General features: G+C 36.0%; 1 protein-coding gene across 3 annotated transcripts in view; it reads right to left on the reverse strand.

The window, feature by feature from the left end:
* The window catches only part of ERBB4 (erb-b2 receptor tyrosine kinase 4), a 1,322,334-nt gene that overhangs the window by 1,294,775 nt on the left and 59 nt on the right, over positions 1-27,500 (reverse strand). For all 3 annotated transcript variants that reach the window (XM_053698789.1, XM_053698786.1, XM_053698787.1), the window contains exon 1: positions 27,398-27,500. This exon is cut by the window's right edge and continues 59 nt beyond it. In XM_053698789.1, coding sequence (XP_053554764.1) covers positions 27,398-27,464 — 67 coding nt within the window. In that variant the 5' untranslated portion in view covers positions 27,465-27,500. The remainder of the gene's footprint in view (positions 1-27,397) is intronic.

The raw sequence follows: 27,500 nt of genomic DNA on the forward strand, positions 1-27,500 counted from the left end.
ATATTAGAAAGACAGTTAGTAAGGAAGAGGATAGGTCTGGTGCAGAGGTGTAAATTTGGGTATCATAATACACACGCTACTTCCAAAGGGCACAGAGAGCCGCAATATACCCCTTTTTGCTTGAACACAACAGTTAGCGCGCCACTTGGAATCTAGCCTATAGTAGATGAGCACAATTTTGTGCTCGTTTTTGGCAGATAACCGTTTCTAAACGGTTTTTATAGTGTGCTGTTCTATGCTTCTATCATAAATACCACTGAGACATGGAATTGTTACCTCCTGAAAATGACCCAAACTCTTTATTTGCATTGTTATTCAATCTAATAATCAAATGTGCACAAATAATGAAAAACAAAATTAAGATTTCATCACATTTTAAGGCCCTGTACGTTGACTGATCCCATTTAATAGTGTGTAGTGATGCTAATAGGTGAAGTGTACAATTATCCTAATGTGCTCCTAAAGCACAGAGTATGTCTTTTTAAGGGATCTGAACAGGGGTACAGTGGACATGTGTGTTTGTTGTGTTATGGATCCGGGCAATGTTATTAGTGTAAAAGTGCTTATTATAACCTTTTTTTTTACCATTCATTGACTATCAGGCAGCATATGTATCTTGTGACGTTGCTTGCTAATGTGATCTAATATGAGAGAGTGATGTCATGTGTTTTGCTCACACACACATCCAGCGTTACAATTGAAAACTATTTAAGGTACTATGTAATCATTTATAAAAGTGTTTCTGGGGGTTTACAAAGTAATTTCTGGTGTGGAATTCAATAGATGAAAAATGGTCCCGTAAATGTGCCAACAAGTTATTAAGAATTAGGATCATGATCAGTAAAATGGGACCAACACATGTTAAGTGCAGGACCATTTTACACTGAATAAATGAGAAAAAAAAGTGCTGCTGATAAACAATGAAAATGTCTGATTGTGATTGTGTTAACATTGAAAAGGATTCAGCTGAAGCCAATCACACGCTGCATACCTAGGTATGTCTTTATTAACAAAGGATACCAAGAGAAAGAAGCAAATTAGATAACAGTAAATTGGAAAGATGTATGCTCTATCTGAACCATGAAATAAATATTTTGGGTCCCTTTAAAGCCTCATGGTGATGATGATTTTAACTCCTGCAAAGTTAAAGCCCCACTTAGAAACTATGCTACATAGCTTCTCCTTACCAGGACGAGCTATGCTGTTTGCCTGCATAATTACAAATGTAGGGGCTTTATAGAGGAATTAAAACTTAAGTACCAATAGATATGTATGCAATAATAAAACATTTTTAACAAATTATGATCATTTCTTTCTGCATTTAAATGTCCCTTTAACATATCAGTTACAAGAACCAAGATTTGCAGCAAAGGAATTACCAGTAGGCATTTATATAGGAAATATAAGGGTAAGCCAGTGTGGGATACACAAGGCCTATCCTAATGCACCATACACCTGCCTGGATGCTAATTTGGCTAATTGCTGCTGTTAATGTGAAACACGACAGCTATCAGGTCACACTAAATATTTAGCTCTCTTGGGACTGCAACTAAGTACTGACACATTGATAATCAGTATGGGATCCTGCTCCAGTCAGTGAGATCTTTTCCAAAATAGGATGAGTTCTGGTTTTGTTTCAGCAACCAATAAATAGCACTTGTATGAAGATTACTGTAAGTGACCGTCACAAATATTGTGTGAAAAGAACAATTGGGAGGTAGAATGAGCAATGTCACAAGGGAACTGGAAGAAAACTACTTGTTAAATGACAACTCAGGAAATGAAAACTTAACAAAATATATGAGATTACTCAAAATGTGTCACATGGAAGGAAGCAGCAGAGCCACCTGCTCTGGCGTGATCAATCAAAGCAGCGACATTAATCAATGATACGGTCTTACAGCAACGGGACAAGGGCCCTGTGCAAATCACAAATCACTGAGCTGCAATCTCTTAGGCAGTAGGGAAGTTAAAGGTTATACAAGGTAATCCTTTCATTTATTTCTGTATAGGGCCCGATATAGACTGTCACCTGTCACTGTGCTGTGACATAATGTCATGATGTCACCTACCCTGCTGCCCTACCCTCTGTCTCATGCCCTAGTTCCTACGTTCTTCCAGTTATTTATTTAGCTATTCTCTTATAGTGTGTGTATAGAAATCACTAGCACCTCTCCTCCTACTTGTTGCAAATACATTAAAGGGACAGTCAACACCAGAATGTTTATTGTTTAAAAAGATAGATAATCCCTTTATTACCCATTCCCCAGTTTTGCATAACCAACACCGTTATATTAATACACATTTTACATCTGTAATTACCTTGTATCTAAGCCTCTGCAAACTGCCCCCTTATTTCAGTGCTTTTGACAGACTTGCATTTTAGCCAATCAGTGCTCACTCCTAGGAGCTTCACATGCATGAGCTCAATGTTATCTATATGAAACATATGAACTAACTCCCTCTAGTGGTGAAAAATTGTCAAAATGCTTTCAGATTAGAGGTGGCCTTCAAGGTCTAAGAAATTAGCATATGAACCTCCTAGGTTTAGCTTTCAACTAAGAATACCAAGAGAACAAAGCCAAATTGGTGATAAAAAGTAAACTGGAAAGTTGTTTAAAATGACATGCCCTATCTGAATCATGAAAGTTTATTTTGGACTAGACTGTCCCTTTAAGTGTGCCGCATACTTACATTAGAGTGCTAGTTTCATTTGTACAATATATGGACTTTATATCTATATGAATATATACAGATATATATATATATATATATATATATATATATATATACACACATACACACACATACACAGTGTATATATATATATATATATATATATATATATATATATATATATATATATATATATATATATATATATATATATATATATATATATACACACACACACACAGACAGAAGAGCACTCTCACTTCAGAGTCAAATTCCCAGGGTGCTAGTAGACAATGAATAAAAGTTCAATGAATGAAGTTCAATCCGATTGGCTGATCCAATGAGCCAATCGTATTGAACTTCAATCTGATTGGCTGATAGCATCAGCCAATCAGATTTTTCCTACCTTAATTCCGATTGGCTGATAGAATCCTATCAGCCAATCGGAATTCGAGGGACGCCATCTTGGATGATGTCATTTAAAGGACCAGCCATTCATCGGGTAGTCGTCGTGCAAGAAGGAAGGATGTTCCTCGCCGGAGGTCTTAAAGATGGAGCCGCTCCTCGTCGGATGGATGAAGATAGAAGATGCAGATTGGATGAAGACTTCTGCTGGTCTGGATTTCCTCTTCTGCCCGGATAGGATGAAGACTTCTGCCGGTCTGGATGTCCTCTTCTGCCCCATCGGATGAAGACTTCGGCCCGGCTGGGTGAAGACGACTCAAGGTAGGGAGATCTTCAGGGGGTTAATGTTAGGTTTTTTAAAGGGGGGGTATGTGAGTGGTGGGTTTTAATGTTGGGGGGGTTGTATTTTTTTTTACAGGCAAAAGAGCTGATTACTTTGGGGCATGCCCCGCAAAAAGCCCTTTTAAGGGCTGGTAAAAGAGCTGATTAACTTGTTATGTAGAATAGGGTAGGGACTTATTTTTTTTTATTATTATTTTATTAGGGGGCTTAGATTAGGTGTAATTAGTTTAAAATTCTTGTAATATTTTTTTATTTTCTGTAATTTAGTGGGGGGGGTTTTTGTAATTTAGTTTAGTTTATTTAATTGTATTTAATTGTAGGTATTGGTAGCTAATTAATTTAATTAATTTAATGATAGTGTAGTGTTAGGTTTAAATTGTAACTTAGGTTAGGATTTATTTTACAGGTAATTTTGTACTTATTTTAACTAGGTAGCTATTAAATAGTTAATAACTATTTAACAGCTATTGTACTTAGTTAAAATATATACAAAGTTGCCTGTAAAATAAAAATAAATCCTAAAATAGTTACAATGTAATTATTAGTTATATTGTAGCTATATTAGGGTTTATTTTATAGGTAAGTATTTAGTTTTAAATAGGATTAATTTAGTTAATAAGAGTAATATTATTTAGATTTATTTAATTAATATTTAAGTTAGGGGGGTGTTAGGGTTAGTATTAGACTTAGGTTTAGGGGTTAATAATTTTATTATAGTGGCGGCGGTGTGGGGGGGCAGGATAGGGGTTAATAAATTTATTATAGGTGGCGGCGGTATACGGGGGGCAGGATAGGGGCTAATAGGTATTATGTAGGTGGCGGCGGGGTCCGGGAGCGGCGGCTTAGGGGTTAACATATTTATTATAGTTGCAGCAGGGGTCCGGGAGCGGAGGTTTAGGGGTTAATATATTTATTATACTTGCGGCGGGGTCTAGGAGCGGCGGTTTAGGGGTTAACATATTTATTATAGGTGCGGCGGGGTCTAGGAGCGTCGCTTTAGGGGTTAATATATTTATTATAGTTGCGGCGGGGTCTAGGAGCGGCGGTTTAAGGGTTAATAACTTTACTTTAGTTGTGGGGGGCTCCGGGGGCGCCGGTATAGGGGGTAGAACAGTATAGTATAGTGTGAGTGCTTAGTGACAGGGGTATCAATAAAGCTGTAAAAAAGCAGAAGAGCAGCGATATTGATGATTGATAACTATCACAGTCCGCTGTTCATCGCCCCGTACTTGGTGCGCGGCTTTTTGACAGGTTTAATGATAACTTTGGCGAGCGTAGTCAGGTCCGCTGCGGCAATGTGAGGTGAGCTTAGGCGAGCGTATTGGGGCCGGCGAAGGCAGGTACGTACGGAGCTTCATAACTAGAGGCCAGAGGGTTAACAGCGCTCTCAAATCCTAATAAAAACAGAGTAGTATGCAGTTGATATGTATATATATACACTATCAGTGATCTGGATAACATAAAGTTCCCAGGATATAGATAATGTTAGTAAAAGTCCATATGATGCTTTAAATATAATGAATACCCTTACCAGAATTTACCTCAATCATATGAGGTAAGTTGCCGCACTGGAGGGTATGCTTGGTGGTAGATTAATTCTGGATACCAGTGTATGCTTCTATGGTTTCATCCACCTCTTGGAGTATATGGGGATTTGGTTCCTCCAATGGTAGTCTCCCAAACTTTGTGTATAGGGGTGCTTGTCGCCTCTTGGAGTGTGCAATCTTGGGTACCCCTGTGGATTAGGAAGTATATACCAAGAAGACAAAAGGTCATATATAGTGTAATATTGTTTTTTATTGTATAACCATTTTTGGTTTCAGCAAAGGATAACAAATGAAGGAAGCAAATTAAACCCTTGAGTGCTAACGACGGCTCAGAGCCATTGCAAATTTTCAAAGTCAGGTGCTGACGACTGCTCAGAGCCGTCGCTATCACTCACCACCTTGAGGGCAATCTGGGAAATGGCTTAGCACTCAACGGGTTAAATAATAGAAGTAAATTGGAAAGCTGTTTAAGATTGCATGCTCTTTCTGAATCATGAAAGAAAAAAAAATTGGGTTTCATGTTCCTTTAAGGTCTCAAGTCGTGCTAAATATTTTAGCACAGTTTCAGCTTTTTCTCCGGCGCAAACTATAACTTTCAACTTGTAAATCGCAATATCAATTAAGAGTATAGGTTGTGCTTGAGTGAAGGTGGCCGCACTAACCCTTCCCTTGTAAACCATATTACAAGCCTGTCGTAAAGCGCAAGTTGCACGCTAATATAAGCGCAATCCAGTTATATAGCGACCCACGCTATCATTAGCACACCACTAATGATATCGCAAAGCACATGTGAGGCAAAGCACATTTTTACACAAAAATAAGGTGTTGAATGCCCCTTTAAGGCAAGAGGTTTACCCCTCTAAAAAAAACTTTGAAGAAATATATTGCATTGCGCAATCTAGGAAAATATAACAATCCAATCATTTAGTGCGTTTACGACAAAGAAATATAATGTTCATGGTCCCATTAAAAGTTCTTTCCTACCTAAAATTGAAAGGCACCTTGACCAATTAGTATACACTGCAGCCAATTTAGAATCATCAGCACGACCATATTTTCTGCTTGGACGGACATTACTGCAGAAATAAAAAGCTGCTGGTAATTCCCAAAGAAAAAAAAAAAAAAAAAGGATATATATATAAATATATATATAAAATAAAAAAACGTTAATTCTTTTCTCCTAAATGTCACAGCACTTCCAGAATTTCTGGTGTTGAGGCGGGAGCCAATCTGCTCTTCATTAAATCAGAGATCCCACTTAGAAAGGTGTACTGCAGCCATAATATAGGGGAAGCGCTCACCCATGCAACATTTCATCAACCATTTTTACTATACGTTTCATAAATTACTTTAAGGGGAGGGAGCAAATCCCTGGTTTGCAATAACAAAATGAAAAAAAAAATTAAATTTGGGCAAAGTGTATAGCATTTAAAAGATGGAGTAATATATATGAAGGGGGGGGGGGATCTCAATATGTTCCCGTTGGCTGCTCCCTAACCAATAATATTTTAGGAGAACTTTAGAAATCAAAGCACTTTACAAAAGAGTTCAATTTGTAGAATATCATACATTATAGAGCTATTATTTCCTACTAAGTAAAAAGTACTTGATGACGAACTAAAATGTTTCTTTTCTTCAGCTGACATTTTGCATAAAAGTATAACCAAGAGACTAAGTTCTCTTTGTGCCTTTGGAAACAAAAGAAGCGTAGGGCATAGGAATAAAAGATGATGTTCATTTAGAACATACTGACCATTTTTCTCTCTTTGCAATAGAACATGCTTAAAGGGCTGAATCGGTCTTCAAGCAAAGCAGGCAGCTGTCTAGGGTTTCAACGCAGCAGAATAATTTCTGTTTGTGGGCTGAAGATATTTTACATTGTTTTGCAAAATGTATCCATGTATCCAAAAAATGAAGATTCCTGAGATAGCTATGCCTTCTGCATTAAAATAAAATGAAGGGGAAAAAAATAACAAAAGCCACTTAATAAAAACAGTGAATGGCTTTCCATTAAAATGTCTGTGACAAACAAATAAAGAATTCACAAAGGATATTTATAGAGACTATTCTAACTGTGAATTAACAGGGACGCACATCTCAAAACTAAATTGCACATTGGTGCATTTAAGTTTTGAACAGTGGTAAACATGTATTGGCAAAAAAATGTTCCAAGCACAGGTTAGGACTATTGAAGAAGCTCTTTAACTGTACACAGAGAATAAATATGCTCATGTATTCATTCAGCTACAACTCAATACATCCTTGTTGAGCAGGTGCAGTGTTTGAAAGCAGGTGTATGAAGCATATGTACATATGCTCTGTGGCTGTGCACAGTATGTATCATTTAAATAGTCATTTATTTTACTAGAATCATTCTTGCTAAAACATGTATACTGCAAAATACCTAAAAAAAAAAAAAGGAATAGGCATTTGGGTTTTGACAACAATTTCCCATTACGTCAACACTTGCATAGATAGAATGGCCGATAAATATGAACTTGTTGGTTATTTTTTGTTATCATAATCTATTTCACACGACAAAAATACATTATACATTGTACCGAATACATCACATACTATTATAGAAAGAAGGATTTCAGACTGAAAAGAAATAGAGATTCACACAATGTGAATGCTATGTGCTCAGAATGCTCCACGGCTTGAGAATTCATTAAAAATAACCCTGGGACAGTTGAAGGTAACCCAATGCCAAGAGTATGTGACAACAGATGCAGAGCTGTACACTGGGCTAACATGGGACGGGACTGAGAGGAACAAATAAAAGCAAAGAAACGGCTAAAGACTAATGCCAGAAACAAAGCCAGGACAAAGGCGCACAGCTGGAATTGCTAGAATCTTGCTAATACTATCCAATTGTGCTTCTACCAAGGACAAATGTCCAAAACCTCATTTAAATAATTTTTCTTTTTCTATTAAAAAAAAAAACAACAGAATTTAACTATGCTTCGATTAAAGGGAGATAAAAAGTACAGAAATCTTCCAATCTCTTATAGCATTTCGTTATTGCTCTGTTGCTTGCATATAACTATGTGTTTAACCCCCCTGAAAGGGGGTTAAATACATTGTTAATTATTGAGCAGCAAAGCACTACTGGGACCTAGCTGAACACTTCTGGTGAGCCATTGACAAATGGCATACGTGCGTAGCCACCAATCACCAGCTAGCTATCAATCGCCATTCATGCTGTGAGCCTACCTAAATATGAAACAAGAAAAAAAAAGTAAAACGTGACAATAGAAGTAAAGTTAAAAGTCTTACAATTGCATGCTCTATCTGAACCATGAAAATGTAATTGAGTACTATGTCACTTTAAAGGGACAGTCTAGACCATAATTTTTATTGTTTAAAAAGATAGATAATCCTTTTATTAACCGTTCCCTAGTTTTGCATAACCAACACACTTATAATAATGCACTTCTTACCTCTGTGATTACCTTGTATCTAAGCCTCTGCACACCGCCCCCTTATTTCAGTTCTTTTGACAGACTTGCATTTTAGCCAATCAGTGCTGACTCCTAGGTAACTGAGCACAGTGTTATCTATATGACACATGAACTAACGCCCTCTAGTGGTGAAAAACTGTCAAAATGCATTCAAATAGAAATTAGCATATGAACCTCCTAGGTTTAGCTTTCAACAAAGAATACCAAGAGAACAAAGCAAAACTGGTGATAAAAGTAAATTGTAAAGTTGTTTAAAATGACATGCCCTATCTAAATCAAGAAAGTTTATTTTAAACTAGACTGTCCCTTTAATACAGCACAGGAGGCATTCCAACCTCTCTGCAAAAAGCAGAATATATATATATATATATATATATATATATATATATATATATATATATATATATATATATATATATATAAAAACACCAAGTAGCGCACTCTCACTCACCAACAAAACTCCAGACCAGGGTGCTCAAAAAATATTCATCAAGGTCCAATAATAAGCACTCTCTGGATTTAAACACAGCAAATTTAATAAGCAGTGACGTTTCGGGGCATTCACCCCTTCCTCAGAAATAAATAAAAATGCAGTGTCTGGTTTTCCTTTTTAACTAAACAATTTGGGCTAGATTACAAGTTGAGCGTTAATTTAACGTGCGTCCGTTTACAGTGGCTGGTTAATACTACCGCAGGCTCAGAAAATTTAACAGTGGTCAGACCTCTGGTTAATTTTTAAAAATGTCCCCCAAAATAAGGAGTAATGTTTATGTTTAATAAAAAAATTTTGTCCATTTTTTTATTTTATTTTTTATATAACTGCACAAAGCAGTTTAAAAAAAAAAAAAAAAAAAAAAGGTATTAAAGGGGCAGTAAACGTACCAAAATGTTATATAATTCTGCACATAGCTTACTGGTGAAAGCTCCTTTCACCAGAACACCGCTCTTTGTTCTACTGAGCGGGTCTGGTTTTTCCACAGCGCATCCAGCAAAGTCTAGTCACAGTGTGCCCGGTCACGCCATTAAATGAATGTAGCTCGCTCCTGCTACTAGACCAGAGCGAGAGCGAGCTACATTCATTTTAATGTCGTGACCGGGCACACTATGACTAGACAGTGTTGCCAGATGCGCTGTTTAAAAACCAGACCCGCTCAGTAGAACAAAGAGTGGCGTTCTGGTAAAAGGAGCTTTCACTTATAATTTCTTTGCAATAATTTAATGTATAAAGCTGCCGGTAAGCTATGTGCAGAATTATATAACAGTAGTTTGTAAATTTACTGCCCCTTTAAAGTGTGCAGATGTGATGTATTTCTGTTATTACTCAAAATATATATGTATATGCTTATATACATATATTTATGTGTTAATATGCGTGTGTGTGTGTGTGTGTGTGTGTGTGTGTGTGTGTGTGTGTGTAATATATATATATATATCAGTGACGTGCAGTGATGTCAGAGGCTGGTGAGGCAGTGGCTAGGATACGCCTTCATTCTTTAGATATCCTTTGTTGAAGAAATAGCCATGCACATGGGTGAGCCAATCACATGAGGTATCTATGTGCAGCCACCAATCAGCAGCTACTGAGCATAATTAGATATGATTTTCAAAAAAGGATATCAAAAGAATGAAGAAAATTAGATATTAGATGTAAATTGGAAAGTTATTTAAAATTGCATGCTCTTTCTAAATCATGAAAGAAAACATATGGGTTTCATGTCCCTTTAAAAATGGTGTCTTGGAAAACTGGTCAACTTAGTAAACATCTGATTTTAGTCAAAAGGATTGTAACAGAAACTCTTGCCTGATAACAAAATGCTTGCTCCGATTATGAAATCTAGAAATCCAGGCCCATTAAAATATGTTTAAAACATACTTTTTACTTTAATGCTGCAAAATATGCTTATAGATTCTTTCATTATTCAGTAAATATAAAAATGTCTTGCTCCAGTGGCTGCTGGTGAAATTTAAAGATGGTGGGGCGCTTGACCCCACCCCTTTAAATAAAGCCACACCATCAGATGGCACTACCAATTAATTAAATAAATAAATAAAAGGTAGACAGAAACACAGAAAAGCACTAGGGGGAGAGGGAGAGAGAGACGGGGGGGGGAAGAGACACAGAGGGTTAGAGAGAAAGAGAGACATAATCACACACAGAGGGTTAGAGAAAGAGAGAGAGAGACACACACAATCACACACAGAGTGTTAGAGAGAGAGAAAGAGAGACACAATCACACACAGAGGGTTAGACAGAGAGAAAGAGAGAGACAATCATACACAGAGGGTTAGAGAGAGAGAGAGAGAAACACAATCACACACAGAGGGTGAGAGAGAGAGAGAGAGAGAGAGAGAGAGAGAGAGAGAGAGAGAGAGAGAGAGAGAGAGAGAGAGAGAGAGAGAGAGAGAGAGAGAGAGAGAGAGAGAGAGAGAGAGAGAGAGAGAGAGAGACACAATCACACACAGAGGGTTAGAGAGAGAGAAAGAGAGAGAGACACAATCACACACACAGAAGGTTAGAGAGAGACACACAATCACACACAGAGGGTTAGAGAGAGAAAGAGAGAGAGAGAGAGAGAGAGAGAGAGAGAGACACAATCACACACAGAGGGTTAGAGAAAGAGAGAGAGACACACACAATCACACACAGAGGGTTAGAGAGAGAGAAAGAGAGACACAATCACACACAGAGGGTTAGACAGAGAGAAAGAGAGAGACAATCATACACAGAGGGTTAGAGAGAGAGAGAGAGAAACACAATCACACACAGAGGGTGAGAGAGAGAGAGAGAGAGAGAGAGAGAGAGAGAGAGAGAGAGAGAGAGAGAGAGAGAGAGAGAAAGAAAGAGAGAGAGAGAGACACACAATCACACAGAGAGAGAGAGAGAGAGAGAGAGAGAGAGAGAGAGAGAGAGAGAGAGAGAGAGAGAGAGAGAGAGAGAGAGAGAGAGAGAGAGAGAGAGAGAGAGAGAAAGAGACACAATCACACACAGAGGGTTAGAGAGAGAGAAAGAGAGAGAGACACAATCACACACACAGAAGGTTAGAGAGAGACACACAATCACACACAGAGGGTTAGAGAGAGAAAGAGAGAGAGAGAGAGAGAGAGAGAGACACAATCACACACAGAGGGTTAGAGAAAGAGAGAGAGACACACACAATCACACACAGAGGGTTAGAGAGAGAGAAAGAGAGACACAATCACACACAGAGGGTTAGACAGAGAGAAAGAGAGAGACAATCATACACAGAGGGTTAGAGAGAGAGAGAGAGAAACACAATCACACACAGAGGGTGAGAGAGAGAGAGAGAGAGAGAGAGAGAGAGAGAGAGAGAGAGAGAGAGAGAGAGAGAGAAAGAAAAAGAGACACACACACACACACACAATCACACACAGAGGGTTAGAGAGAGAGAGAGAGAGAGAAAGAGAGAGAGACACAATCACACACAGAGGGTTAGAGAGAGAGAGAGAGAGAGAGAGAGAGAGAGAGAGAGAGAGAGAAAGAGACACAATCACACACAGAGGGTTAGAGAGAGAGAAAGAGAGAGAGACACAATCACACACACAGAAGGTTAGAGAGAGAGAGACACACACAATCACACACAGAGGGTTAGAGAGAGAAAGAGAGAGAGACACAATCACACACAGAGGGTTAGAGAAAGAGAGAGAGACACAATCACACACAGAGGGTTAGAGAAAGAGATAGAGACACAATCACACACAGAGGGTTAGAGAGACACATAAGGGATGAGAGAGTCAGAGGGGGAGGAAGAGAGACAGAGAAAGAGACCATGGGGGAGAACGACACATAAGGAGAGAGATGGATAGAGATGGATAGATAGAGAAAGAGAGAGACACACACACACACACACACAAGGGGGGGGGGAGAGGGACCACTGCATTTTTAAGTAATAAAACAACAGAGCTACAGAGAGTTCAGAAAGTGAGACTATAAATTAGTGTGGAGTAAAGAGGCAAGCTGCTAAGGTAGTGGGTGGGTGTAAATTTTGAGTAAACAAAATACAGAAACGATCCTTAAACTGCTGTAAAAGAGTAAAAAAACAAAAAACACTAAACCACATTCATTAAATTATAATTTTCACTAACAGAATCCATTTCAGCAAAATTTAAGGTTGTAGCACTTACTTCAATAAGATGTGGCTAAAACACAGCTCACTGCATCTCTTCCTGGCTGCTCTGTAAGGAAGTGACAGTGGCACATTCCACTGCACTTGGAGGGGTAGTATAGAACTCTCTTTTTCACTTTAGCAAAGCTGGCAGATTCACAGGACAGCAACAAAATAAATGAAAGTTATTTTTTTTCCATTTTTGTTTTGTTTTATATCATTTAACATCCAGCCCCAACCCTAAGTTCCACTTACTAAAGCCTCTCACTGGATTGGGTCAGCCCAAATAGGACTGCCTCAAATAAGCAGTTATGTGCCATGTAATGATCTTAACCACTTTCATCCAGTAGGTGGCGCAGCATGTTGTGAAATGGTGGGCAGAACTGCTTGTGCCTCTCCATTGCACAACATGTAGCTGTGAAAAAAAAATGCTAGGGAAAAAAAATTGCAATTTTCTTTTTTAAAGCCAATAAATAATATATATATATTTTTGCCCATATGAGAGGTGAAGCTCTGCCTCGCCTGCCTCTAGTGACTGCACATCACTGATATATATATATATATATATATATATATATATATATATATATATATATATATACACACACACACACATATACACACTTTGCTGTCCATCGTTGCGTGACTTACCCCCTTTGTTGCACTAGGTTCTCTGCCGTGCCTATCGGCATGAGAACAGGGTGCCCATTGGAGCCTATGGAAGCACACTCTTGTGGTACCGTTCGCATTGTGCTCAACTGCTAATACCAGTGCGCTGGTATTACGAGTGGAGCACAAATATAGCCTTTGCAAAAGTGCCATTTTGGGCTACACTCGTAATCTGGCTCTTAATGGGGGGGGGGCACACAAATCCCATCCCTTACAATAATTTTTCATATTAGTAAATTAAAAATAAATATCTTTTTTTTTTTTTCTTCAGTTTACTTGAATTTGTTTAATTGCATGAGAAAATGTGATGCAAAAATACAAGCCAAGCTGGAAAAGACAACATCAGCGTTAGTACAAGATAATAATAGGAACGACAAATACTCAGCCTACAGCTATGGTAAAGTAGTTGTAATTGGATTACATATAAACAGATACACACAGAGTGTGAAATACAATCACTTCATTTACACAAAACATACAATACACAGCTCAAAGTAAATGCTGTCAGCGCTAATAACATTTGTCAGCTGAATGTGATTTACTTTATGGAGTGTGAAGGTTTTTTTCTCCATTTTTGTAGCAAAAATATATTAAATGTCCTTTAGAACAATGTTGCATCTGTGTGCACAGGGATCAAGGGTTATGATTCCAGAATCTCAGACTTTTTATGTCCGTTCTCCAGTTCTCAAACAATATGCCTTAAGGTGTCATAGAATCAAAAGATACGTGAGAGTCTGTGAGTGATTAAAAAAACGCTCAATGTGCTAAATACTGTTTCCAACTGTAGATAAATATATCTTGTTTAGTTGTTTCCAGCTATAGATAAATATAATCGGTATGCTTGTATTCTAGACACATTGGGGTACTTCCAATGCTACACAAGTGTTTAGGTTCACTTGATGTCTGCTCCAGGGCATGATAAATGAATACAAAATTTAGAAGCTAGAAGAGGGCTCAACAATGTCACAGCTGCAAGGCATCATGTTGCCTCAAACATTGGCTTGGGTAATTAGATGTTTGAGATCTGGCATTGCCCCTCCCCTTATTTACCTACTGTCATACAGTTCAGGGTGATTATAAAGGATATAACCTAGCAATCGAGGGGTTAAATTAGGACTGAAGGTGTGTTCTGCATTGACCATTTATAACTCCTTGCCCATGTGTTTGTTTACTACTGCATGTGTATTTCTGGCAATTATGGAGTTCAACAGAACTTATTTAGTTATTAATTTACGTTGCTTGGAGTAGCCGTGTTAGTCCAGTGATTTAAATAACAAAATAACAAAAGTATTGCATTCTAACCAGTATTGCCTTAGACTTGAAAAAGGAAGACACACTTCTGAAAGCTTGTCAACTTATAAATGTATAGTAAGTCCAATAAAAAAGTATCATTGCTCAATGCATTACTCTTGTTAATTTATGAAGACAACCAAGACTACGTCATCAAAATATTCATGCTTCTAAATCTTTGACCTGTCTTACATATTTTTAAGAAATCTGTCAAATACTAAGCCAAATAAACTTGGGAGCCAAATACATATTTCTTAAGATACAGACAGGATTTTCACATATAGATATATGCAAAATAATCTACTAAATTAGGATCCTGGCGGTAGGGATGAGCTAGTGGTGGAATTTTGACATTTAAAAAAGCTAGAACAAAAGTTCCCTTTGCTTTTTGCAATGTCATTCAAATGTTTGTATAGATTGAATGTATTTACATACCAGTTCCTAAATACTGATTACAATATAGCTATACCAATGTCTGAGAATTATTTTACTGTTAATATTCAAAATGTTACATTTGCTAAGATGAAAATAAACTAAATAAAAAAAATATATATATATATATATATATATATATATAAAATAAAATATTTCCATGTTCACTTTTGGGGGATACATTACCTGAATTATCTGATGGTTCAAAATTACACATACTATAGGAACACTTATGTTGAGCCTAATATCTCCATCTCAACAGAATATTATTTTGGGAATCTTTCCTGATTCCAATTTATGTCCAAGTTTCGCATGAAGTGTTTTTATAGAAAGCCTCCTCGTTGACGTGCTTCAGCCTCTAGAACTATGCCATAAATTGAGGATAAATCAATTCTCTGCGCTGCCCAATTCCTCTTTGTCTTTATGGGTCACAAAGATGTCTGAATATAGACAGACTTCTTTTATCTCCATATGTATTAAATTTGCAAAGTAAGCAGGTCATACATACATATAGGATAACACATTTTGCTAGCAGTTTACTAGTAATATGGTCCACACAATATCAACTTTATCTAGTAAAAGGATCTTATTGTGTTATAAAGAGTTAAAAAGGACAGTCAAGTTGAAAGCTAGACCTAGGAAATTCATAAGCTAATTTTCTTAGACCTTGAAGGACGCCTCTAAACTAAATGCATTTTGACAGTTTTTCACCACTAGGAGGGCATTAGTTCATGTGTTTCATAAAGATAACATTGAGCTCATGCACGTGAATTTACAGAGGAGTGTGCACTGATTGGCTAAACTGCAAGTCTGTCAAAAGAACTGAAATAAGGGGGCAGTCTGCAGAGGCTTAGATACAAGGTAATTATAGGAGGTAAAACGTGTATAATTAACTGTTGGTTATGCAAAACTGGGGAATGGGTAATTAAGGGATTATCTATCTTTTAAAGCAACAACAATTCTGGTGTTGACTGTCCCTTTAAGTAATTGGTAATTATAATTGTCTTATTTAATTACATGCATCAGATATCTTGGGTTCTTTCTAGTCAATCACCTTGTTATTGTCAAGAAAATGTGTGTCCGATGCACTGCACATCCTATATCAAGTTGTTTATACCATGCTTTACTCAAATTAAAAAAGATCCTTCATTCTGTATCTCTGCAGTGAATATAAACGTTCCATGCCTGACGCATGCTCCATTCACAAAAGCATTACGCACAATAGGGTAAAGCACACAGACTACAGACCGAGATCTGAAACATTCTTCATCCTTGAATGAACTGTGCACCTTATTAACTTGAGAACAATGATGAGGGTAATATTGTACAAGCAAAATATTTGGAACATTAGATGAAAAGATGAGATTATATCTGGTCACGTTACCATGAATACTTTGTTTTATACTGTCATCCTGTCATAAGTAAAGTACAGGGCAGGAAACTGCCAGTGGGCCACTCATGAGTGAATCACGGTAGGATTTTACCTATGTATTTAAATCCTCGTTAGGGTTAATGTCTTACCACCTAATGTACAGGGATAGGTGCCTCATTACCAAGACATGTACCTCTCAATCCCCACCAATACACTATTTTAAAAATTATCAACAATAAAAAACGGTTTAGACGGGTAGCTGTTCTGTTATACAGTCCATGTGGCTGCTTCTGGGCTGTTCACCAGAGCTTTCAAGCAATATTAAACACAATAAATTAAGCATAGCATTGAATTTATTCCTTGCATTCAGTCCATCATGGGTGCCGTCATGTTGAAATGTAGCTTTCACTGCATTCCATTGCAGATATGCTTGTACACGTTTAGCAACTCTCCTCCCTATACCTGCAGTGTAATTGATTGCATCCCCAATTAGAGGGTGGTTCCATGAAATGTATTTCGTTTTTAATGTCTCTAAGATGAAGCCATTAGATATTATTTTATTATACCTAGAATTAATCTACATTTGCTATTTTGTATCCACTTAGGATAGTAATATATGAGTCAGCTTAAAATATTGCAAAACCAGTTAAACTTATAGATAGTGTATTATTAAACAGAACAATAATAATGCCCTATTTTATACAATAGTTTAATTACATAATTGTCTGAAGTCAACAAACAATGATAGGACACAAAATAAGTATTTAGTGAGACATAAATCACAATACTTTTTATAATAAAAGGGGGGGGGGCAACTTGAAAGCAATAAACTAAAAACCATTAACCTCTACTTATTCTCAATATTTCTCAACATGTAGCCCTTATATTGAGTAATTCATACTGTGAACCATTTAATTTTAGCCTCTTTCTTTCACTTTACTCTGCTAACAAAACTGCTGAATGCACATGTCTAATCCTATATTAAATAACATACCTAGGCCTAGTTTCCATTGAGGTGGTAAAGTTTGAAAACCGGTGATAAAAATATTTATCTCCATTACAGTCTATGTAGGGTTTTTAAGTTACCACCAGTTTCCAAACTTTACCACCTCAATGGAAACTAGGCCCTAGTCTGTTAAGGCCAGGTATGTTTGTCTTGCGCAGTCTCTACTGCGCATGACTGCATCGGACAAACATACCTGGCCTTTTATAGGATTATATTATATATATTCTTGCATCTCTCCACCTCTTCTTCTCACAAATTGTTGACGAATGGAACCAAAAATTTTAAACATGGATTCATCACTCCATAATACTCTTTTCCACTGATCTTCATTCCAATCTTTTTGAGCTTTAGCATATTGAAAGTGTTTTTTTGCCTGCTACCTTTCCACAAAGACCATTACTGATCAAGCTTCTTCAAACTGTTGAAAGGTCAACTTGTCATCCCGATGAAACTGCCAGATGCTGAGCCAGGTTCTTGCTGGACTTCTTCCGGTCTCTCAAAGAAACCTCATCAGATTATGAAAGTTTTCTTGGCCTTCCAGTACTTTTTTGTCCTTGGCCTCTACTGATTCTTCAAATTTATTTATAACAGCTTAAATACCACATCTTGAGTATCCAGTTTGTTTCCTGATTTCCCTTTGAGAGTGGCCTTGCTGATGCAAAAGTGTGATTTTATGTCTGTCAAATTCTGTGATCGTTGGCATTTTGAATGGAATGATGTGATTGAAAGTTGGTCTTGTTAGCAAGCTTCCAATGAATTAAACTCATACTACACGAGTATGTAATGCTCAAACATGTCTTGCACAAACCTGGTGTAATAGACCTTTTTCACAGCAGACATTTTGACATGAAATAGTATGACAAATACAGGTGTTAGCAATGACATTAATTAGGGTTCCACTCCATTAAGGTTTACAAGAGCAAGGTTCCTGCTATTGCTCAAGTGTAAGGGGAGGTCAAATTAAATACTTGCCACTTTTAACCTATAGAAGCTGTTCTTTTTAATACTGCATACAAATATCCTGTAAAATGAGATTATATATATATATATATATATATATATATATATATATTCCCTTGAAAATGTGTAATATCTATATAGATAATACAGAGTAACACATAAACAAACCACAAATTAACCAGCTCATAAAAATTTTTTTTTAAATATCTGACATCAGCAGTATGGCTATTGAGAAGCCATACCATAAGCGTGAAGCACCATTGTTTGAAACCAACAAACGCTACTGTGTCCCATCACATCCAGACTTGCAAATGTAGCAAGAGGTTTGTACTTTGCATGCGATGCCCTTCCCTGTGCCATTAAAAGGGACAGTCTACACCAGAATGTTTATTGTTTAAAAAGATAGCTAATCCCTTTATTACCCATTCCCCAGTTTTGCATAACCAACACAGTTATATTAATATATGTTTTATCTATGTGACTGCCTTGTATCTAAGCCTCTGCAGACTGCCCCCTTATCTCAGTGCTTTTGACAGACATACAGTTTAACCAATCAGTGCAGATTTCTAAAAAACTAACGGGAGTGAGCCCAGTGTTATCTATATGACACACATGAACTATTACTGTCTAACTGTGAAAAACTTTAGAAATGAGGCGGTTTTCAGCGGTTTTAGAAATCAGATTGAGCGTACCTAGGTTTAGCTTTTCAAAAATACCACCAAAGGAACAAAGCAAATTTAAAGATAAAAGTCAATTGGAAAGTTGTTTAAAATTGCATGCCTATCTGAATCATAAAAGTTTAATTTTGACTAAACTGTCCCTTTAAGGTCAAGTTTAAGTTAGAATTGAAATTTGAATGCACAAAAGATAAAACAGATTATTTATATGATATAAACTTTTATGTGTGTATAATATATGTTAATATTAGACAGATGTGTATATTTGTGTATATAACTAAAGTAATAATATATCTCTATCTTTATCTATATATAGGGAGATGGGTTTTTTTACCAGGATCTACCTTCTACCCAATTAAACTTTTTTTCTATTTGTAAACAAGACAATGAGTTGCTGAGTCAGCACAAGACTGAGACATGCAGTGGCCAGTATTATGTGCACAGTTTGCGCACTGAATTTGATGCATGCCCTTTCTGAGTATATTATATTCCCCTGCTCACAGCATGCTAATTTAGGTAGCAATCAAAACAGTTTGTGCAGGAGGCAGAATATATGTCAGCTCCTGTTAAAGGACACACACTACATAAATTTCTGTAATCGAATCCCTTCAAGCCCTTAGCTCTTAGTGCTAAAGGCACGTGGATTATTATCCCATTTGTATTAAGAATAATAAAAAAAAATTATATAAAACAAATATATATAACAAAACCGACATATTTTCAGGTCAAACAAAGAAAATAAAACCAGATATTATTTAGAAAAATTAAACTTTGGAAGGAACCAAAATACCAGTGCAGCATTCATTCAATCACAACATAAAATTGATTTGCCATCTAAATGCTTAATATATCTTGAGAAAGTTCCCATATATTTGTAAGAATTAAAAATACTATTTACAGTGCTCTTAAATTAAAAAAAAAAAAAAAAACAGCCTTCAAACTGTCAAAAACAGCTTAAAATAAAAATTAAATATAATTGAGTCAAATAAAGTAGGTATTCCAGTATGGAAATTTAACAGTATCTATCAATTATTAACAGTAAAATTATAAAACTGATTTCTAATCAAATACATTAATTTAACCATTGCATTATCAGTAAGGAAAGTGCAGTAAAATATTGTTCTAAAACGGTAAAAAATATTTGTGGCTTTATCAGCTGTAACACTTCTACAGGGAAAATGTTCCATATATCCACTAAGCTTTCTGAAATGCATTAGTACCACTGGCAATACCTCAAACCCAAGCAGTATCTAGTCATATAGAGAATAGCAAGTCTCAACTGCACACTGTAACTCTCTTTTCATTTTTTTTCCAAGCTTGTGTATGAGCAAGTCTATAGAAACATCTGCACACACATAATACACAATATGTTTTCAGATCCATCTTCAAACGTTAGCAGCTTTGCATTTAATGAAGGAAACATTTAGTGCTATCAAGAGACAGTAAATGACAAAGCACACCTGTAAAAGGTATCCTCAAATACTTTTTTCTGTTTTTTTTTTTTTTTTACTTCAATTAGAAGCCTGAAAATTTGAAATCCAAAAAAAAAAAAAAAAAAAAAACACCACCTGTAAAATATCCTCACAATTTAACTTCAGTAAGAAGTCTGAACAAATGTAATCCTATAAACATTTTTCTTATTATTATTTTCTTGCAGATTTCTTAGTCTGAACTCCGTGGGCATAACAGAATTCATTAAAGGGACAGTGAACCCAATTTTTTTTTTCTTTCATGATGCAGATGGAGCATGCAATTTTAAGCAACTTTCTAATTTACTCCTATTATAAATGTGTCTTCGTTCTCTTGCTATCTTTATTTGAAAATCATGAATGTAAATCTTAGCAGCCAGCCCATTTTAGGTTCAGAACCATGGATAGCGCTTTCTTATTGGAGGCTGACATTTACTTACCAATAATTAAACATAACCCAGGTTCTCAACCAAAAATGGGCCGGCTCCTATGCATCACATTCCTGCTTTTTAAATAAAGATAGCAAGAGAACGAAGAAAAATTGATAATAAGAGTAAATTAGAAAGTTGCTTAAAATTGAATGCTCTATATGAATGCGTTTACTGTCCCTTTAATTGCTATAGCACATCTGAAGAAAGAAAAAAAAAAAAAGTGTATAATCAGATCTAAGAAGGAAATATAAAATTTACTCTAAAGAGAGAAAAAAAAAAAGTCCAAATAAACCTTTGCACTAGGTAGACTAGAGAGACTTGATTTGATCATTAGAAAAAAAAAACGGAACAAATAAACTTTAAAGTGGGATGATATAAGACACAGCAAATAAGTAATAAAGGATCAGCACCTCTGAAGAAAGTCCTCTCGGATACAAAATGCAACTGAAAAGGGGGCTGTCTGTGCTTCAGGGATCCCCCTCTTGGAACCCAAACTATAAGACGCACCAAAGAAACAAGAGTGGCAGCACACTCCATGCAGGGAAACCTTTTAAAACGCAGCAAAGGTTATTTGTAAAATGTGAGATGAGAAATATCTAAGAAGTAATGGAGTCATTGGTAACTTAAGACAATGCTGTCATGGCAGCAGAAGCAAAGAGAAATGCAAAATGATGTTAGAATTCAGGAAACGATGAAGTGATTCAGAACAAAAGAGACAGAGGGACAACCCTCCAAAAAGGTCAGCTCAGATCAAATCAGGGCACAAGACCGTCACAGAAAGTCAACTTTAAATAAACATTTTACATGGGAATTCTGTAAAGCCTGTTGTGATACTAACCCCTGCAATATTATGTGCAGAAAAAGAATTGTCAGAGGATTTCTACTACAAAGAAAAAAAAACAGTCAAGTCAATGTTAACTATGAAATGTATTTACTTGCTGCACAACAGTCACTTGGTGACAGAATTTGAGATAGTTTTTCTGGGGTTTTTTTTTGTTTGTTTTTTTAAAACTAAGGCATGTCTATCCCTAATGTAAGTCTTGTATGTTTGTGCACAAATATGCACTTCCTGTGTGTTTTAAAATACACAAAATATTTATTTTAATATCACACAAAATATTTATTTTAATCTGTTTAAACTGTGTTCTTCCATATGCAAAACAAAAAAAAAAATGTTATTTTTACCAAAAGTAATAATTCTAGAATGCATTTGAATAACTGATATGAATTTATCATCAAGCCTGATAATATAACTATTAAGTAATGTTTGTAATGGATTTATGGTTCCCAATCTAGTTTAAATAATTTCTGTTGTGGAAATGTAACATCCTTTCATACACAGTTAACAAACATTCACTATACTCAGGGACTCTCCCAAACCAGTTCTGCAGTAAATTCATTTTGTACAACTGAATACACAACATATGCAAGAATGCCATGAAAATGGTAACAAAAACATGCACAGCAAATAGTTTGTATGAAGGACAGAATAAAATTCATACTTCACAATATTCAAAGTAAGAAAATGGCTTTATAAACACATATGTTTGACAGGGTAATCTGCAAATTTACAGTTATATCCATTCCTCCTCGTACCAGAAACACCTGATATAGAAGAAAACACTTTAAGACATTTTTTTTTTTAAATCACACAACAAAAAGCATTTTTTTAATTTGTATTAATTATTATATTTGATCTTGTTAAAAAAACCAACAACAAAAAAACACTACACTAGAAAACGAAGGGCATTCGATATAAAGCTTTATAAAGACTCTCTTGCACTGTATGTCCACTGGCAACACCAACCAGCGGAATTCCAGAGGGTTATTTCCCTCAGTTCTTTATCAGGAAAGACGTAAGGTGATTTCTGTCTGCGTTCTTAATAAAATTAACATCTCAAAAATGTGTTACTTCCCCCCGAACACCAAGCGTGTCTAATAATGCGAGAAGCAGATTGTCTTCCCTCGTTTCCTTAATTTGTTTCATCTAAAAGCAATTCACTCAACATCATGTCGCCCTCTGGCAGCGTGGTTTCCTTATCTGCACTTAATTTCTCATTTGGACCAAAACAAACTCCTAAAGCAGCTTGCTAACTGGAAGGGAGGGGGCTATGTAGACATTGACATAAAAACCACAGAACAATGAGCATCTATAAGTGAAGAGTTAATCTTATATGCTAACAATGTCTATTTCATGTGTATTAAATATATTTCATTGTATTTGTATTCCATGTAATTTTTAATAATAAAAAAAAATCTGCTGAGAAAAAAAAATAAATCTAATTTTATGATAACTTTAAAATATTGTATGAATTAAATCTATGTTAAGAATAAATAATACACACACGTGAAAGCAACAGGAGCTCGAACAGAGTCGGTACCCAGTAATATTTATTAATAATAAAACAGGTTGTTGTTTTTCTTTTTTGTGTGTGTATGTTTATAATTCACATTGTATTCCAAAAAAATCAAGTTTAGATTTGTTGGTTGCCCATAGAGGTTTTGGACTGTCTAGAATAGATCTTTTCTCTGTTCATATTCAGCATAACGCTGTTACACATTTAGTTTGTTTTTGTATTTGATATATTTAGTCTTGACTCAGGAACTGACTCCTGTATTTTTTTCCCCTTGCTTGAAAAAGTGGCCTACAAAGTGTGTAGCATTTTACATCTATAGCTGTTACACAATTGCGTGGCTCATGTAAGGACAAAATTGCATTCTATGAGAGTAGGTTTTTTTACTGGTCAATAATAAACTAACGTCAAAAGGGGAATATATTTTTAGAAATACCTTTTCCATTCATAAGAGTCTTTCAGCCAAACAGTAATAAAATTAGAAAACCCTTTTCACCTTACTGAGAGTTCAGTAATATACTGTGAAACACAAACCTTCTTACAATACACACACACACTCACACACACTTGAAAAGAACTGACAAAATATGAGGGCAGTGAATTTATAGAAAATATGTATATAATGAAAATACTTATAAATACATATTCTGTCATGATAATATAATATTATGGGTAAATAGCCTTCTATGATGTGATCTATGTAATCAGTTCCATTTAGATGACGCTTCTACAATTTACACAACATAGAAACAAACATTACAAAGTAAATTGCAGCAATCCATCAGATTTAATAAGAGATTAGATGGGATTGCTAAAAGTATAGTGAATACGGCCCATCTTTAAACACAGATTTACATATCCATATATAAATAGCAAAAACATTTGATCAACTTTTTTTCCATGGTGTCTGATGCTGAATTTTTTTTATTTGCTAGAAAAATTATATATATATATATATATATATATATATATATATATATATATATATATATATATATATATATATATATATATATATATATATATATAGTAAATTATAGTGTTTTAGTAAAGTGTGGCAAATTAGATTTTCCAATAACAGATACTACATAATTTCCTTGTGAGACACTGAGAACAAACAGCTTCAGAACCACCCTCATAGAAATTCCTATCAGCCACCCAGAGATGTCAGGATTTAACTGCCAGTGAGTCAAACAAGAATATATTTTGCTTTCTGACTTGATTAAATGCATTAACCCATTGGCAGCTGGGCAACTGTGTTGCTAGACCTTCCCACACAAAAGAAGGGTTAAAGGGGGTATTGAGCACAAAAAAATCAAAGTCAGCTTAGAATGTTTGTCTGGAATTAATAGCCATGTTAGACTCTAATCAAGTTCAAATTATACAAACCAAGGAATGACTGTAGCAGGCCGTTTGAAAACAAAATCATATACATACATTCTATTAATGCCTAATTCAGTCAATTTGTTGGAAAAGTTATCCCCTAGGTTGCCAGTGACTAAAACACACTGCATTAGAATGCACTGAAGCCTCCTCCAGAAGTCAAGATGTTAATTTATATTACAAGTTTTGTGTTTGTATTTTACTAAATAAAAAAATAATGTCTAACAGAAAATGTTAATGCTTCTATTACATATTTGTGCAGATTGATTTCCCCACCCTAAAAAATAGAAATGTAAATTACTATACTACATTTTCCCCTACTGCACTTCTGTCCAACTGTGTAACCATTTCTACTACATCCATTACTAGACTATTGGTACACCTGACCTGACATGATAAAGCCATGAGGTTAGAGTAAATGGTGGACATATGGAATTACAATTAAATGGCAGATTTATTAGGTTGCAAGTGAATGGCTAATGTGTGGTGTCAGAAATAGACAAAGGGCTTTAGGGGATGTATGTCAATGCAGAATAAAGCCCATGTAACCTCAGTATATAATTAGCCCATATTTGGTTAGTAAGCAGTGCTTGCAAAAGAAAAGGCTCCAGGTAGCGTATTTATCAGGAGAACTGAGGATCAGCAGTTGTGCAAGTACATAGCATGTGTATTTCAATGTGTACACATTACACATCTCATTAAAGGACAATAAACTAGTAAGAATTATCAAGCCACCCCTGAGTAAATAAACAGGGAAGGGAGCAGGAAGGTGGCCTGTGGCAGTTGCATTTGGATCTCTAGCCAGCAACAAAAGTGTAGCAAGGCAAGAACACCAGGAAGGCAAATGCACAAGAGAAAATCTTAACAGAATCTGCAGCTTTTTTAGTTAGTTGTTCAAGTGATTTGAATGATTTCAGATTTCTATTAAACCTTTGTTTGACAGAAGCAGCTGCAATGCATTAAACGCTGTAATGTGATTTAACCCAATCTGGCAGCCAACAGGTTAAACCTTTTAATAGTAATATAAAACAAGGTTGACTTAGACCTTGACAACACTATGCTTGAGAACATAGTGCCTGTTCAGTTATGTATTATATATTATTATACATGTAGGTCTTTATACAGTTGCCTAGAATAGACTATACTATGGGGTCAGACACAGGATTAAAATAATAATTTAAAAGAAACTGCACAATGCAGTTGTAGCAGAGACTAAATGTTAAAAACGGACTTAAACACATATTTTGAACATGTATACAGCTATAGCCTTACGTGCTGTAGCAAATTAGTCAGATTTTTTGTATAAATATGTCACAAACAAAAAAACAAAACAGAAAGTGTTTGACCATACCTCTCTGTATAAGTGCATTTGCTTTATTAATCAGTAAAAGTAAATAGGCAAACTGATAACATTTTCACTCTTCTTATCTTGCTATAACTATCCATGGGTTCATATTTAGGTAGGAGCCCCTGCTGCATGCACTTCATCTGTATATACAACGGACAGGGTAGTAGCAACACGCGCGCACAGTGACAAGCAAGGAAACCAGTGGCCCCACACTCTGCTGCACCTGCTCGCTGCCAAATCATTCCAGCGAACTCAAGTGAAAAGTGAGCCAGTCAAACAGGCATGACCAGAAGTGGCAGAAATGATCCGCACACAAAGCCTTGGAACAGCCATGAATAACAGTCTTTACACAGCAGCAAAACTGGCATCACCTGGCCGGACTTCCATAAGGGACACACACGAGTCATGACAGTTTAACCATTTCAGTCCTGGTTTAGGCTAAAGCAGGTTTATCCAAAGAGCATTTGTAAAACGGTAGCTGCTGACAGGTGGGTACTTTATAGAACCCCTGCCAGCTGTTACACTATCCTTTCCAGCAAGATGGTCCCAAATCTTTAAAAGTCTACCGACCACATTTAATAGAAAATGATAAAACCAGGGGTGCTTATGGCAAATATATATATTAACAAATGGTGTACACTTGTCAGAGGATATTTATTTTATCACAAAACAATCCAAGTGGCAGTGCCCAGTTTGCCCTCATCAAGTGCTGACCAATAATTGAATCTGTATTTTAATATATTAAACACAGAAATCTGTAGGGCTATTTAATGCCAAGATAAGCAATTTTACATTGCTGCATATCGTGTCACAAAGTGCCAATTCAAATGTGGCAAGAACAGGCACAATGTCGAAAATAAGAGAGGGGAAAATAAATGTAAAAAATATATATAGTAAGATCGTTGAACTAAAGATTTCTTACCAGAAATACAGGATTCAAGTACAAATACAAAGTAAACTAAAAAAGAGGTACAAGTGGCATATGGAGGATATGAGCTATATAGTATTTATAGAAAGGGAATACATGGACCCTTCACATATTCAGTCTGCAGCAACTGCTATATATTGTACATGGGCAGCAAAGGGGGTTAACAAGTGACATGATTTTACAGGACAAATGAATTAAGTGACAGACCCTAAGGATTTGTGTCAGCCCCGTGGCTGCCAGTGAACTGCAATACAATGCACATATATCATTTTGATTTGGTTTAAGTTCGTCATTGCGAGACGGGTTATTCCAGTATTGGAAACCAAAGCAGGTGGATTTTGGGGTTCTCAAGCAAGGACTAATAAAAATAGTGTTTAATGTTTTATGCCAATGTTTACACATCCCCTGGATCCAAATACATGTGCAGAGCTGAATAAACTCATATACACAATAAAAACAGCGTAGCTGTCACATGTGTACAAATGTTCAGATATATGACATGTATAGTTGTGACACTTACCTGACTGGCCAGTAGTCGCTTGGAAGGTGCTTAGAGTCACAATCACGCAGAGCCAGTGCAGGTACATCCTAACGGTGCGGTGCCCTGAGTTGTATCACATGTC

The sequence above is a fragment of the Bombina bombina genome, chromosome 1 (genome assembly GCF_027579735.1).
Source record: "Bombina bombina isolate aBomBom1 chromosome 1, aBomBom1.pri, whole genome shotgun sequence".
Lineage (NCBI taxonomy): Eukaryota > Metazoa > Chordata > Amphibia > Anura > Bombinatoridae > Bombina > Bombina bombina.